Source organism: Balaenoptera borealis, assembly GCF_965194805.1.
Source record: "Balaenoptera borealis genome assembly, chromosome: 1".
NCBI lineage: Eukaryota > Metazoa > Chordata > Mammalia > Artiodactyla > Balaenopteridae > Balaenoptera > Balaenoptera borealis.
The window spans coordinates 62,808,567-62,822,984 of record NC_138860.1 but is presented as its reverse complement, the minus strand read 5'-3'; the positions used below and the strand labels follow the sequence as shown (position 1 = coordinate 62,822,984).

Sequence of the window (14,418 nt, the reverse complement as noted above, 5' to 3'; positions counted from 1 at the left end):
TTGTTTTTAAGTTAAAAATTCCTTAATTTTTATTCCTGGTTACCAATATCACAATTTATAAGACAAGATACTGATGTAAGGAAATGAAAAAGACAAATCTACAAGACGTAAAAGACCTCAGGAATGTACATCTAATTGACACAACATTGCAGTAACCAATAGCTACACTTTTTTGCAAACTGTGGCTATGACAGCCCTGAACAAGAAGTTTTCCTGTTCAAGCTGCAATAACTTTTCTGACTACGGATCCTTGTTCCTTCTGTAGCACATTTTTACAGTTCCTCTAATGCATTTGGGACGACTGCCTCACAGCAACCTGCAGCTTTCCTGACGACTCCTCACTCTCTCCTGCTAAGAACTTCAACCCTTTTCTGCTGAGTTTTTAGAAACTTCTGATACCATATCCACCCCTCCACTACCAGATTCATAACCACCAACACAGGGACTGCTCAAGCTTCTTCCACCAAAACTGCCCCCCTTCATGGGCCCATAATTTGATTACTGTTGTTCACTATAATTTCCAAAATCATTGTAGTATCCTCCACTACCATAGCTACCACCGCCAAAATGTCCTCCTTCATTATAATCGTCATATCCTCTGCCACCGCTAGCATTTCTACCACCTTGGTTTGCATATCCTGGTCCACCACCACGTTAGCTTCCTCTAAGGCTATAACCAGGACCATCACAATAGTTGCCACCATCACCTCCAGATCCACTATAACCACCGTCATCCCGCTGCCACCACATCCACAACCACAGGCTCCTCTTCAACCAACGTGTCCTGCATGACCCATAAAGTTGCCATATCTACCTCCACCTCTCTGCAATCCCACAGACTGCATTTCTTGCTTAGAAAAGGTCTTTTTCACTTCACAGTTATGCCCATTGAAAGTATGGTGTTTCTGAACAACAGTTTTATCAACTGTATCATGATCACCAAAAATCACAAAAGCAGATTTTTATCTTTTTTCCACTCTGCCTGTCTTCCATAACGTCTATGATTTCAGTCTTGCTATACTTTTCAAAGTAGTCTTTCAAATTATATTCTTCTGTGTCTTCTTTAATGCCACCAAGAACAATTTTCTTCACTGTTAGATGGACTCTACAGAAGCCTCTCTAGAAAGAGCTCTCTTTGGCTTCACCACATACACATCAGCCTTGTGTGGTCAGGTACACATTGCCGCATCCACCTCGTGTGACTACAAGAGTAAGTCACAAAACCAAAGGCCCTGGGATGTTTGGTTTGGGGGTCTCTCATCACCACACAGTCTGTGAGTGTGCCCCACTTCTCAAAATGTTCAACACTCAGACCACCAATGAACAGTTTTCTCAGTTGCTCTGGTTCCTTTGGATCATGGCCATGGTGCAAAGATATGTATAATTCTAAGTACTTTAGCAAGAATGGCAGATCAAGAAGTATTTTAAAGCAGCAAACTTTTTTTTTTTAATTCATATTTTCAACTGGCTGTTGCAAAGAAAAGACAGGACACAGAATTAAATTCTCGTCGCCTTAGAAAGGTCTGTAAGGCCTAAAAATGCACCATTTGCACCATTTTCTGCCAGGCACCTCCTCCCTTTTCCTTCCAATTCCACGCTCTCTTTCCCAATGGAGGAGCAAGGCGGCCCTTGCGGGCAAATGTGCCATTCAGATGGTTTGAATAACCAGATATTAAAAATAGCTATCAGTCTGGCGATACCAACTCTCGACAGCCAAAATAGGGCACCACAAGCCACCTTATTGAATTGTTTATCTATTCTGAGGGCAGGAAGAAAGAAAAGCATCAAATGTATTTTGACTCTTTTAGTCAAAACTCAGAGGATGGCCACTGTGGGAGGAACTGGTGAGAATTTGGGGAGCTGGTGACATTTTCTGCTGACGGGTACGTGTTCCTGAAACTCTGTGTGCTGGGCCTCCACTCTGAGAAGGGCTCACCGTAGGGAACTATTTGTGTTGGGTTTTTAACCTTGAGTTATGAGAACAACAATTTTCCACCTTCCTTTGTCACCTCAACGCTGGTAACAATGCCAACAGTGGGTCTGGGAGATCCCCAGGTATCTGGACTTCGTTATAAGGGGAAGACAGGGTTTCCACAGTTCGGGGTGGGAGTAGGGTAGGCATTCTAAGTAGAGGGAACTGGGAGGAAGACGGAAAGAAAGAAAGACAGCAGGCTTACTTGGGAGATGGCAGAGTTCTGAGGGCAGTTGGGAGACCTGAGACGTCTCTGCATCTATGAAGAAGCTGCTCCCACCTCTCCATGATCCTAGAGATTCTAGCTTGGACAGAAGTTTTCTTGACTCCCTTCTGCACAGAATGCCTGGAATGGGCTCAGTGACGTCTCAGCCCTGCCATTCTCCTGCCTAGCTCGCCAGTTCTAAGCTCAAGCAATGTTTGCCCTTCCTTCTACAGAGCTGTCCTGCTGCCACCAATCTCCTCTTACATGCACACATTATACACAGAAAGCCACTCACTGGTGCACACAGAAAGACTTACCTGCAGACACAAGACACGTCCATCTGCATACAGACAGGCGCACACACAATGCCCCCACACGCTGGGACACACTGGAACACGTGCACAAACACGCAGCCTCACACACACCTTCACATGCACACTGGGGCACAGACATCTGTACCCCCAGCAGAGCACACAGGTAAACACACACCAGCACATGTGCGTGCCACACCCGCGCCGAGCTATAACCCGCAGGACGGGGCCTGGACACAGGCTGGTCCCACGCTGCAGCCCCCGTTCAGCGGCCTTCTCCCGGGAGCAAGCTGCTCTGGCCAGTCTGCCTCCCACAGCCGCAAATCGAAAGCCACCCGCCCCACCCCCAGGCTGTCTCTTCTACTCTGCCTGTAATACCTGATCCCTCCAAGTCTCCACTGCCACTCCCAGCCTGCATGAGGAAAAGGCAGTCCTAACTCAGGGCCGACATTCACATGATGGCTTCGAGCCAGTACAACATCTCATGCTGGGGACCTGGTGAAATGAAGGAACACACAGCTGACTTTCTAGTATCTACAGCGACAGAGAGAAGTGGTGACTTGTTTAATCCTAAATAGTGGTGTTGGTTTGTGTTCTGAGCCATCTTCCCCAACTCCAGGGTTTGGCAAAGGCAATGCACCTATAACCCAGCAGCCCTGAAAATAGCTGGAGAACCTCTCAGAGACTTCTCCTTTCCCAGCCCTCCTCCCAGTCAGCTTGGGGAGTGGCCCCACTAAGAGCCACCGATATTCACAATCTGGCAATTTAATGCTTCTGCTCTGAGCATCAGATTTCTTATCTTGGTTTGCTTTGCTCCAGTCAACAGCAAAAGGGTTTGCACTCCCTGAGCTCAGCCCAGGCAGATGCAAGTGGACTCAAGGCTAAAATCTGACATAAGAAGTTAAGAACTGAGGGCTTCCCTGGTGGCGCAGTGGTTAAGAATCCGCCTGCCAATGCAGGGGACACGGGTTCGAGCCCTGGTCCGGGAAGATCCCACACGCCGTGAAGCAACTAAGCCCGTATGTCACAACTACTGAGCCTGTGCTCTAGAGCCCGTGAGCCACAACTACTGAGCCCGTGTGCCACAACTACTGAAGCCCGCACACCTAGAGCCTGTGCTCCACAACAAGAGAACACAACGAAGAGTAGCCCCTGCTCACCACAACTAGAGAAAGCCCGCGTGCAGCAACGAAGACCCAACACAGCCAAAAATAAATAAATAAATAAATAAAATTTAGAAAAAGAAATTAAGAATTGATTATAGATATTTGTCATTTAAAGGTAATTCTCCCAGTCCTTGAGGATTTATATAAAAAAACAAATCTCAACCCAGCATCTGTGTGTAATAGTGTGCTATTCTTTTAGAAAACCTCGCCCCACAAAACCTTACACACTGCATGAAGATACATTCTTACCAAACAGATTTGTTAATGGCTACTATTTAAGATCAAGTCTTCTCAAATACAATTTAATTTACACTTTGATTTACACATTTGAGTTCCACCTATGCATAACGTGGTCGGCGGGAGAGAGGACAGGGGGGCGGTACCTGCACACACAGAAAGGGGTGTGTGCAAAGTGAGGCCGGTCCCTCTCAAGAAAAGCTCCAAAATAGGTATATTTATTAACAGCAAAACAGAAAATATGGATTTTACCAGTTGGGGAGAACATGATATCAGAACTACAATAATAGGCCAGAGAAAAATGCAATTCTATATTAACAACCAAATTAACTTCACACTCAGCAGAAAAACGTATATTTAAATGAGAATATTCAGCATCAAAACAATTATTTCTTCAGAAATTGAGAGGAAAATCATAATACGTGCTTACTAAGGGGAATACCTTCAAAAATCTGCTTCAGAATTCAGTCATCTGATGTATAATACTGCAAATTGACAGCAGGTCTGGTAGACAGGCTGCATGGAACATTCGAGAGCACAGACCTCGAACAAGGGATCAGAGAAACCGTGTTTGGAGCCTGGTTCTACTCTTAGGCGAGTCACCAAACCTCTGAACCCCATTTTCTTTGTTTATAAAAAGAGAATCTTAAAATCAATACTTTTTCTGCTACTTGCCATTGGATGGTTATGAATGAAGGCGCTGGAAAGCATTTTGTAAATATAAAGGGACGACTGCACTAACGGAACAGTGGTCTGGACCAGCGAGGATCCTGCCTGTCCTTGTTTGAATGCTTTCTATTTATTTTTTTCCCCTTGGGCCTGCAGATTAGTTGCTGAGTAGCACAAATCATAACAGGCAAGCAAAGCGGACGGTGGAAGCTCCTAACATTTCCACCACTGCAGTTTGGCTGCTTCAGACCTCACTTTGCTTTCTCTTCAAGTCATTGCTCACCAACAAAGTCCTTGTGTGGCCATAAATCTGCATCCGACGCACAAGCATAAGGCACAAGGCAGAAAATGCTGGAATCTGTCCTTGGATTTTTCACAGCAGAGGCTCCCACTGGAGAGTTAAAATTATTGTGATAAGGGGGAAGTCCGGAATTTTTTTTTAAAGTTTTAAGTTTATTGTTTATTTGGAGCTTCAGGGAAGAATGAAGTTTAGGTTCCTAATTCTAGGAGCCAATACCAGTGGGGTGGGAGGCTAGGTGACTTAAACGTTCTTAAAAACTTGGTAATTACAAGACCATACGCAATTCATTTCACAGATGCGAAAACTAAAGAGATTCCTGCCCAAGTTTACTGCAATTTAGTGACAAGGGAAGACAAAGAAAGCATGTTAGTACCAGGGTTTCCACTTTCTTCCACTGGGAAAATGATATCCTTTATTTTGTAGGTTGGGAAACTGAGGCACACATGATAATGACTACTGCTTTTCGAGCACCTCTTGTGTGTAGGCACTTCCGAGCAGTATCTCCACTCCACGGTGCTCTGCGTGAGGTAGACATGGTTACCGCCATCTCACAGAGGAAGAACGGGGCTCCGAAGGTAGGCAATTGGCCACAGATCAGGACTTGGATCCAGATCTTTCTGGTTCCACGGTCTCCTCTCTCCCTCCACCCTATCGCCTGCTCCAGAAAAGGCAAGAAACACTTGCAGATGGTCAGAGAGCTAGGGAAAAAACTCTCTTTCCTTGACAGAAAAACTGTTTTAGACTTCAACAGAAGTCTAAAGTACCCTGTGAAATGTTCCTTTACTTTAACCTATTCCTTTAATTGTCAGCCCTGGAGAAATTAGCCCAAGGAAGTAATTCAAAAGAAAATTTAAAAGCTACAGATGTAAAGATTTTCTTGCAGCATTAGCTATAATAACAAAAATTAGAGACAGCCCAAATGTCCAACAATAATAAAATAGTAAAGAAAATAGGATGCATAAACTATGGACATTTACATAGCGATTAAAAACAATCATGAAGGCTAAGTATCAAAAAAGATGCTCAGAATAAAATATTAAGGAAAAAAAGCACTTGAAATTGTTTTTGTAATAACAACTATATAAAGATATTTAAACACTTATAAAAATACTGGAATGGAATATTTTTTTAAATGTATAACTTCCTCTGATTTTATGATATTTTTGGTAAAATACCTCAAATTAAGAGAGAGAAAAAAAAATGATAGCTAGTTGGGATATTTACTCAGTAACTTAGACCAATTTGGACTATAATGATTAGATATCCTGCTTTTTTTTTTTTCTTTCTATATTTTGAAGCAGTTGGGCAATTGAATAATGCGATTTATGCTATAATCCACAAACTCTTATTTTTCTCCTTGGTGCCTTTCATTAGTTTATTAATTCATTAGTTAATCTCCAACGGTCGTAGCCTTCTTTATTTTCTGCTTTTCCCTAGTGTTAAAGCCAAGTCAGAAAAATGAGCATCTTTCTTTGTCTAATTTGCAAGATATAGTGTTAGTTGAATCATATGAAATTATCATTTTTGTAGGTCCCAAATAAATGAATATAGGAAATTTCATACGGTCCAACCAGAAAATTTTAACAACGGTAGGATTTTGTCTGAAACTGTCCTTGTAAATCATTTTGAATCCGTCTGTTTACTCAAACTGCCCTGCCCCCTCCACCAGCTTAGTTTCTGTGTTTTTTTAAAGTACTTTGTTTAATGCTAAGTTCTCTAGAAGAAAGGTCCCAATAATGCCACTCCAATATACGACCCCCCTCCATAAACCATTAAAGTGAATTTAATCACATGGAAAGGTCTAGATTTCCTTCATTCACCCACCTTTCAATTCACTCAACAAATATTTACTGCGCGTGATCTCTGCTCCAGGCACCATGCTAAGTGCTGGGACACATCCCTGAGCAAGACTGAAGCGTCTTTTCCCTCAGAAAACATAGACTGTGTTTGAGGCTGGAAGGAATGGCTATGTATGTGCAGTGACTAAACTGACTGTTTTGTTTCAATTAACAGATCAAATGACTAGTTTGATTATTTTTTAACCAAATGGACTTTATGTTTGCTCAAACTGATTAAATCTACCGTCACTTTAATGTTGATAAGAACTAGCCCTGGCCCAAGCAGAGAAGAAATTTATTTTGAACTATCGTTGCTATTTATTTAATCAGTTAGCTGACCCATAGGTAAATAAGGTTCAGGAGAAAAAGGATTACAGAGTGTGTGTTTGGACACCTCTAAAGCAAGACAGTTCCCTAACGGTGCCTGAATCCTTCAAAATAAAACAAGACACAGTGCCCAGGGATTCTTGAAAGTAAAAGCGTATATCCAGTAAAAAATTAAATCTAATTTTTTAAAGACAAAGGCAAAAATAAAAAGAATTTTAAAATAAATTCAGCAGTGGTCATTCACCTAAACAAGAGTTTCCCAGCACCGTTTCTGGGGGATGTTTTGCAGCAGCAGATGTGTAAACAGGCCAGCAAATCTGAGAACCACCAAGGTAGAAAATGAAGTAGATCATCTGGATGAGCAGAGCCAGATGACCAGAGGTCAAAATAAACCATTGGTGAAAATGCCATCGATGAAAAACTTTTCCTGGCATCACGCAAAAGCTTCCCTCAAGCCCAGCTCCAAGCAGTTTAAGCGAAGGTCTGGTTTCGAGGAGTGTTCATTTAAATACCCTGGTCACTGTGCATCCACACCAGACATTTGGCTGCAAATTCTGGATGGCAACCTTGACCAGTGATGACCAGGGCGACTGTGTTCTAATTTGCTCCCCCTAACTACTTATATGCATTGTGAGTCATGTTTTCACTTTGGGGGAATATCGCTTACAGAATAAGTGTCTCAGAAAAATAGACATGGTAGCTGTAATGCTCATCCTGTGGCCCAGCAAGGTTTTGATGCTTGTTCACAATTGGGCCCACCACTGGGAGGGACCACCGCTATGTTCCTGAGCTGTTACAGGTATGCTCAGAAACCAAAAGAAGGACGAGCTGCATTTCAACAGATGGAGAAAATGCCCAGTGCTGCTTTACAACACAATCAAGAGCAAATTAAGACTCCTAACCATGGGTTTCCATTTCCTGTCCCTGGATAATGAGAACAAGAAAACAGGCCAGGATGTAATAATAGTAAGAATTAATACAACTTTCACGTATTGACTGTTTAGGACATATCGGGCACGTAACATTTACTTCTCATTTTCACAGCTCTGCAATGAAGGTTATTCTTACTTTAGAGGTGAGAAAACGGAGGCCCAGAGAGGTTAAGTAACTTGCCTAAGGTTGCACAGCTGGGAAATTGGCAGCACTGTGACTGGCCTGACTCTTCCCACCACACCTAGGAGCATGCATTTCCTGAGACTTTGTGTCAAAGCTGCATTTCCTTACAAATGACCTCTGTGAGGCAGGGAGTTAGAGGCACTGAGCAGTTGAGGGCTCTGCAGGCAGAAGTCTGCCCATGCCATTAGACATGCCATCTTAATCTCTTCCAGCCTCGGCTGACCGTCTTGGCAGACTCACCCAGGGAGACCTCCTCAGGTAGACAGACTGGGTCGTTATTTGCCGTGATCTTAATGATCTGGGCATTTGCAAGAAAATGCAAATGGAAACGTCTTAGCAACAAGAAGATGCTTTAAAAGGGTTCAGGGATGAGTAGCTTAACTGAGCAAGAAAAGAGGGAAGACCTCAACTCGAATTCCGTCAGTCAACGGCCTTTCCTCCAAAGGAAATCATAGAGTGTGTCTTCTCAGCCAACACGGGTGCCATTTGTGGCCCTCGGTGTTAAAGGCCTCTCTAAGCCTCCCCAGCCTTCCCTCAACAGGGCTAGGACACTTTGGAAAACTTTTATCCAGGAACCTTACCTAAAAATAGCTGAAATTTCAATCTCCACACCAGCAAAGCAAGTGGCATTGAAAGATGAATCTAAGGCTTTTCTTTCTGTCCACACCTTGTGGAAATGCGGCATGGCCCCCATCTTGTCTTCTGGGTGGGGTTTTGTTTACCACTCCTGGCAGCCACCAGCACCCAAGCAGCTTTTATTTTCTCTTCTAATTCCATTGCCCCAGCCTTGGACCCAAGACCCAACACCAATAGACCCTTGAGGAAACTTCACATGGTAGAATTATCTACCAAGTGCCGTCCCCCAAAACTGAAGCCCAGGGTCTGAATCTACCGCTGTCAGCGGTTCCCTCTGAAGTCATGGAATTCACAGGCCATTTTGGCGTCTTGGGTCCTCTTGTGCCCTGCACACGAGGATGGGCTGCTCTGGGCTTGCCCTGGTGTTCTTACCTATGGCACCGCGTGACTCATACCCAAGACGGCTTTTCTGAGAAGAGAGCTGTGATCTTACAGAAAACCCCGCGATTACTTAGTCCTCGAAACCCCCGAGGTGCTAGGCGGCAGCTGTGCCATGTTCCCTGGCAGGAACAAAAGCGCCAATGGCCTTTCCTGCCCTCCCACCCTTGTCGCCAAACTCCCTCCCACACCGAGGTGAGCTGTAAAGTGGAGGAAGGACATTGGTTTGTGACCACTCTCCTGGCTTCTTTAGATTCAAATACAGCTTGTCCCATGTTTTGTAAAAAATGCCAGGACGCCAATGCCCAGAGGCAGCCCATTTTGTCTTCTTTTCACTTCTTCTTATTATCTGAGCTAGAAAACACGGTAAGGGTAAAAGGATTCAGGCAAAGCCGGATTCTAAGGACTGGAATGAAGTGAGGTGTAGGCTCTGTTGCTGGTTGGTTGTTCCCCGTGGTGACCGCTTAACAAGTCACATCCTCTCATCTGTCCCCTACGTTCCGTCAGCATCTCTGGCTTTTTGGCCTCAGACAGAGAGCTGCCTGAAGCAAGAGGCGGTGGGTTAGTCACTGAGCCTGGATGGGTGTGTCATCAGGCAGCCCTTGGCTGTGGGGTACAGAGGCAGCCAAGTCAGAGCTAAGCCTAGACACAGACCCTGAAGAAGGCCACTTCCCTCCTTCATTAACCCAGTCAGCCCCTGGCCCATCAGGGTGTTTCAGGTCAGCCAGGGCCACAGCCATGACCCTCTCTAACCAACAACAAATGCAATGTTCTTTGTTGGAGAAGGAAGAAGGAAAGGGGCTGAGTGACGGAGCCAGCAAGGGTGTGAAAGAAGAATACATAAAGACTAGAAAAGTGTCTCGGCACGAAACATGGCCTGGCTGACATTTTCTGGTCCCTCCCGGCTTCTGTTAAATACCCCCTCTCCTCTTGTCCACACGGGGCCTGCCTCAGTTTCTCCTCATCCTTTCCCCACCACAGACTTTTCTCTCTCCTTTTATCACTGGAAAAATCCATACTTTGCACAGGTGTGTTTTCAAGCAGCTGGCTCTGAGCTGATGCCCAGCTTGGCCTTAATGAGGCAGATGCCTGCATCAAGCTGGACCCCTCCCCACTCAGCTGCTCATTGATTTGGGGAGGGCAGGATTTAAAGGAGACACTGGCGCCTCACCAGCCCTCTGCTATCTCCCTCCACCCCCGACACACGTGCACAAAGGGTTCCGAAAAGTTCCTTGCCATCGATACATCCGATACATCCGACCTTACCTGTAATTGGGAAGTGTGCCTGCAGGGTGGCCACTGTAACAAGCGCCATCCGCTTCATCTTGTCCTTCCCCAGGATGGTGCCTGGGGGCAGAGGCCGAGGCAGCCGTGACTGGACGAAGAAGAGAAAAGCAGTCTCTTCGGCTGCAGCCTCCTCAGGAAGTGGAGGACGATGGGGCCTTTGAGAAGGCACCTGCCAGCAGGGCCAGGAAACTCACACTCCTCCTTTCGGTTCACAGGCAGGAAGCTCTGGAGGTTTGAGGGTTTGGGGGGGGGGGTGTATGTGCACACACGTAGGTGTGTGTGTGTCTGTCTGAATTTTTGCTTTTTTTCTCATTTAACCGTTGTTTTACTTTCCTTTTTTCCTAATTTTTGTCTAATTTTCATCTAACTCCTATCTTGATTGGTGAAGTCAGTCCTTAGGCAACTACAAGTTCCCAGTGCATGTAAGAATATCCGCCACTTTCCTAGATTCGTGTATTTTATGGAGGTTGGTAAGATGACAGAGCTCTGGATTCAGAGTCAGGCGAAATGTAGAGACAGAATACTTGGGCCATAGTGCCATCTCTGCTACCTACCTGCTGTGCAGCCTTGAGTAAGTCACTCAACATCTCTAGACCTCAGCGTCCTTACCTATAAAGCAAATTGCTGGAGTAGATTTGAGGTTGCAGATCTGAACTTGGCCTGAATTTGGACCATAGAAAATAGTATAGCTCACATAATACTTCAAACACTTTTGTTAGTTGTCAGCACCTAAACGTTAGACTTACAATAATAGAAAAAGATTAATACCAAGAAATAAACTTGATACAAAGTGTAAGATCTATGTGAAACAAACTTTAAAGTGTTACTGAAGAATACAGACAGGACTTGGGTAAATGGAAAGGTGTATCCTGGTCTTTGATAAAATCTCCCTTTTGAGAAGACCACGATTCTCTCTAAATTTTTTTTAAATTTTTATTTTATTTATTTATTTATTTGGTTATGTTGAGTCTTAGTTGTGGCATGCGGGATATTTTTTGCAGCATGCGGGAACTTTCGTTGTGGCACGTGGGTTCAGTAGTTGCGGCGTGTGGGCTTAGTTGCCCCATGGCATACGGTATCTTAGTTTCCTGACCGGGGATTGAACCCATGTCCCCTGCATCAGAAGGTGGATTCTTAACCACTGGACCACCAGGAAAGTCCCTCTCTCTAAATTAATCAACCCATCCCTCTACAAATGCCAACAAAAGTTTTAGAACAAGATAACCTGGGTTTATATGAAAAAATTAATGTACAAAATCAGCCAGGACACCAAAAAAGCACAAGCAATCTAAGAAAAAATAGGTAAATTGGACTTCCTCAAAATTTAAAACTTTTGTGCATAAAGGACACTATCAAGAAAGTGAAAAGACAATCTATAGAAAAAATATTTCCATATCATATATTGATAAGGGTATAGTATTCAGAATATATAAATAACTCCTACAACTAAACTAGAAAAAGAAAAAAAAAAGCAAAAATCTGCCAAAGATCTGAACAGATATTTCTCCAAAGAGATATACAAATGGCCAATAAGCACATGAAAAGTTGGTCAATATCTTTGGTCATTAGGGAAATGCAAATCAAAACTACAGTGAACTATTACTTCATACACACTAAGAGGGCTAAAATTTAAAAACACAGGGTGTTGGTAAGGATGTGAAGAAACTGGAACTCTTGTACATTGCTGGTGGGAATGTGGGATGGCGAAGCCCCTGTGGAAAATGTGTGTGGCATTTCCTCAAAAAGGAGAAGTTACAACAGACACTGCAGAAATACAAAGCATCCTAAGAGATTACTACAAGCAAATCTATACCAATAAAATGGACAACCTGGAAGAAATGGACAAATTCTTAGAAAGGTATAACCTTCCAAGACTGAACCAGGAAGAAACAGAAAATATGAACAGACCAATCATAAGTAATGAAATTGAAACTGTGATTAAAAATCTTCCAACAAACAAAAGTCCAGGACCAGATGGCTTCACAGGTGAATTCTACCAAACATTTAGAGAAGAGCTAACACCCATCCTTCTCAAACTCTTCCAAAAAATTGCAGAGGAAGGAACACTCCCAAACTCATTCTATGAGGCCACCATCACCCTGATACCAAAACCAGACAAAGACACTACAAAAAAAGAAAATTACAGACCAATATCACTGATGAATATAGATGCAAAAATCCTCAACAAAATACTAGCAAACAGAATCCAACAACACATTAAAAGGATCATACACCATGATCAAGTGGGATTTATCCCAGGGATGCAAGGATTCTTCAATATATGCAAATCAATCAATGTGATACACCATATTAACAAACTGAAGAATAAAAACCATATGATCATCTCAATAGATGCAGAAAAAGCTTTTGACAAAATTCAACACCCATTTATGATAAAAACTCTCCAGAAAGTGGGCATAGAGGGAACCTACCTCAACATAATAAAGGCCATGTACGACATACCCACAGCAAACATCATTCTCAATGGTGAAAAACTGAAAGCATTTCCTCTAAGATCAGGAACAAGACAAGGATGTCCACTCTCGCCACTATTATTCAACATAGTTTTGGAAGTCCTAGCCACGGCAATCAGAAAAGAAAAAGAAATAAAAGGAATACAAATTGGAAAAGAAGAAGTAAAACTGTCACTATTTGCAGATGACATGATACTATACATAGAGAATCCTAAAGATGCCACCAGAAAACTACTAGAGCTAATCCATGAATTTGATAAAGTTGCAGGATACAAAATTAATGCACAGAAATCTCTTGCATTCCTATACACTAATGATGAAAAATTTGAAAAGGAAATTAAGGAAACACTCCCATTTACTATTGCAACAAAAAGAATAAAATACCTAGGAATAAACCTACCTAGGGAGACAAAAGACCTGTATGCAGAAAGCTATAAGACACTGTTGAAAGAAATTAAAGATGATACCAACAGATGGAGAGATATACCATGTTCTTGGATTGGAAGACTCAATATTGTGAAAATGACTATACTACCCAAAGCAATCTACAGATTCAATGCAATCCCTATCAAATTACCAATGGCATTTTTTACGGAACTAGAACAAATCATCTTAAAATTTGTATGGAGACACAAAAGACCCCGAATAGCCAAAGCAGTCTTGAAGGAAAAAAATGGAGCTGGAGGAATCAGACTCCCTGACTTCAGACTATACTACAAAGCTACAGTAATCAAGACAATATGGTACTGGCACAAAAACAGAAATATAGATCAATGGAACAGGATAGAAAGCCCAGAGATAAACCCATGCACCTATGGTCAACTAATCTATGACAAAGGAGTCAAGGATATACAATGGAGCAAAAACAGTCTTTTCAATAAATGGTGCTGGGAAAACTGGACAGCTACATGTAAAAGAATGAAATTAGAATACTCCCTAACACCGTACACAAAAATAAACTCAATATGGATTAGAGACCTAAATGTAAGACCGGACACTATAAAACTCATAGAGGAAAATGTAAGAACACTCTTTGACATAAATCACAGCAAGATCTTTTTTGATCCACCTCCTAGAGTAATGCAAGTAAAAACAAAAATAAACAAATGGGACCTAATGAAACTTAAACGCCTTTGCAAAGCAAAGGAAATTACAAACAAGACGAAAAGACAACCCTCAGAATGGGAAAAAATATTTGCAAACGAATCAACGGACAAAGGATTAATCTCCAAAATATATAAACAGCTCATGCGGCTCAGTATTAGAAAAACAAACAACCCAATCCAAAAATGGGCAGAAGGCCTAAATAGACATTTCTCCAAAGAGGACATACAGATGGCCACGAAGCACATGAAAAGCTGCTCAACGTCACTAATTATTAGAGAAATGCAAATCAAAACTACAATGAGGTATCACCTCACACCAGTTAGAATGGGCATCATCAGAAAATCTACAAACAACAAATGCTAGAGAGGGTGTGGAGAAAAGGGAACCCTCTTAT

At 42.8% G+C, this 14,418-nt stretch overlaps 1 protein-coding gene across 3 annotated transcripts in view; it reads right to left on the bottom strand.

Moving 5' to 3' along the window:
• Positions 1-14,418, bottom strand: part of LOC309613768 (T-cell surface glycoprotein CD3 zeta chain) — a gene marked incomplete at its 3' end in the record, with an annotated part of 117,065 nt that overhangs the window by 66,877 nt on the left and 35,770 nt on the right. Inside the window, exon 1 of one of the 3 annotated variants that reach the window (XM_082361081.1) lies at positions 10,423-10,525. The exons of the other annotated variants lie outside the window; for them this stretch is intronic. Within the exon in view, the coding sequence (XP_082217207.1) occupies positions 10,423-10,480 (58 nt within the window). The 5' untranslated portion in view covers positions 10,481-10,525. Of the gene's footprint in view, positions 1-10,422; positions 10,526-14,418 lie in introns of those variants that run through there. 3 annotated transcript variants of the gene reach the window in all.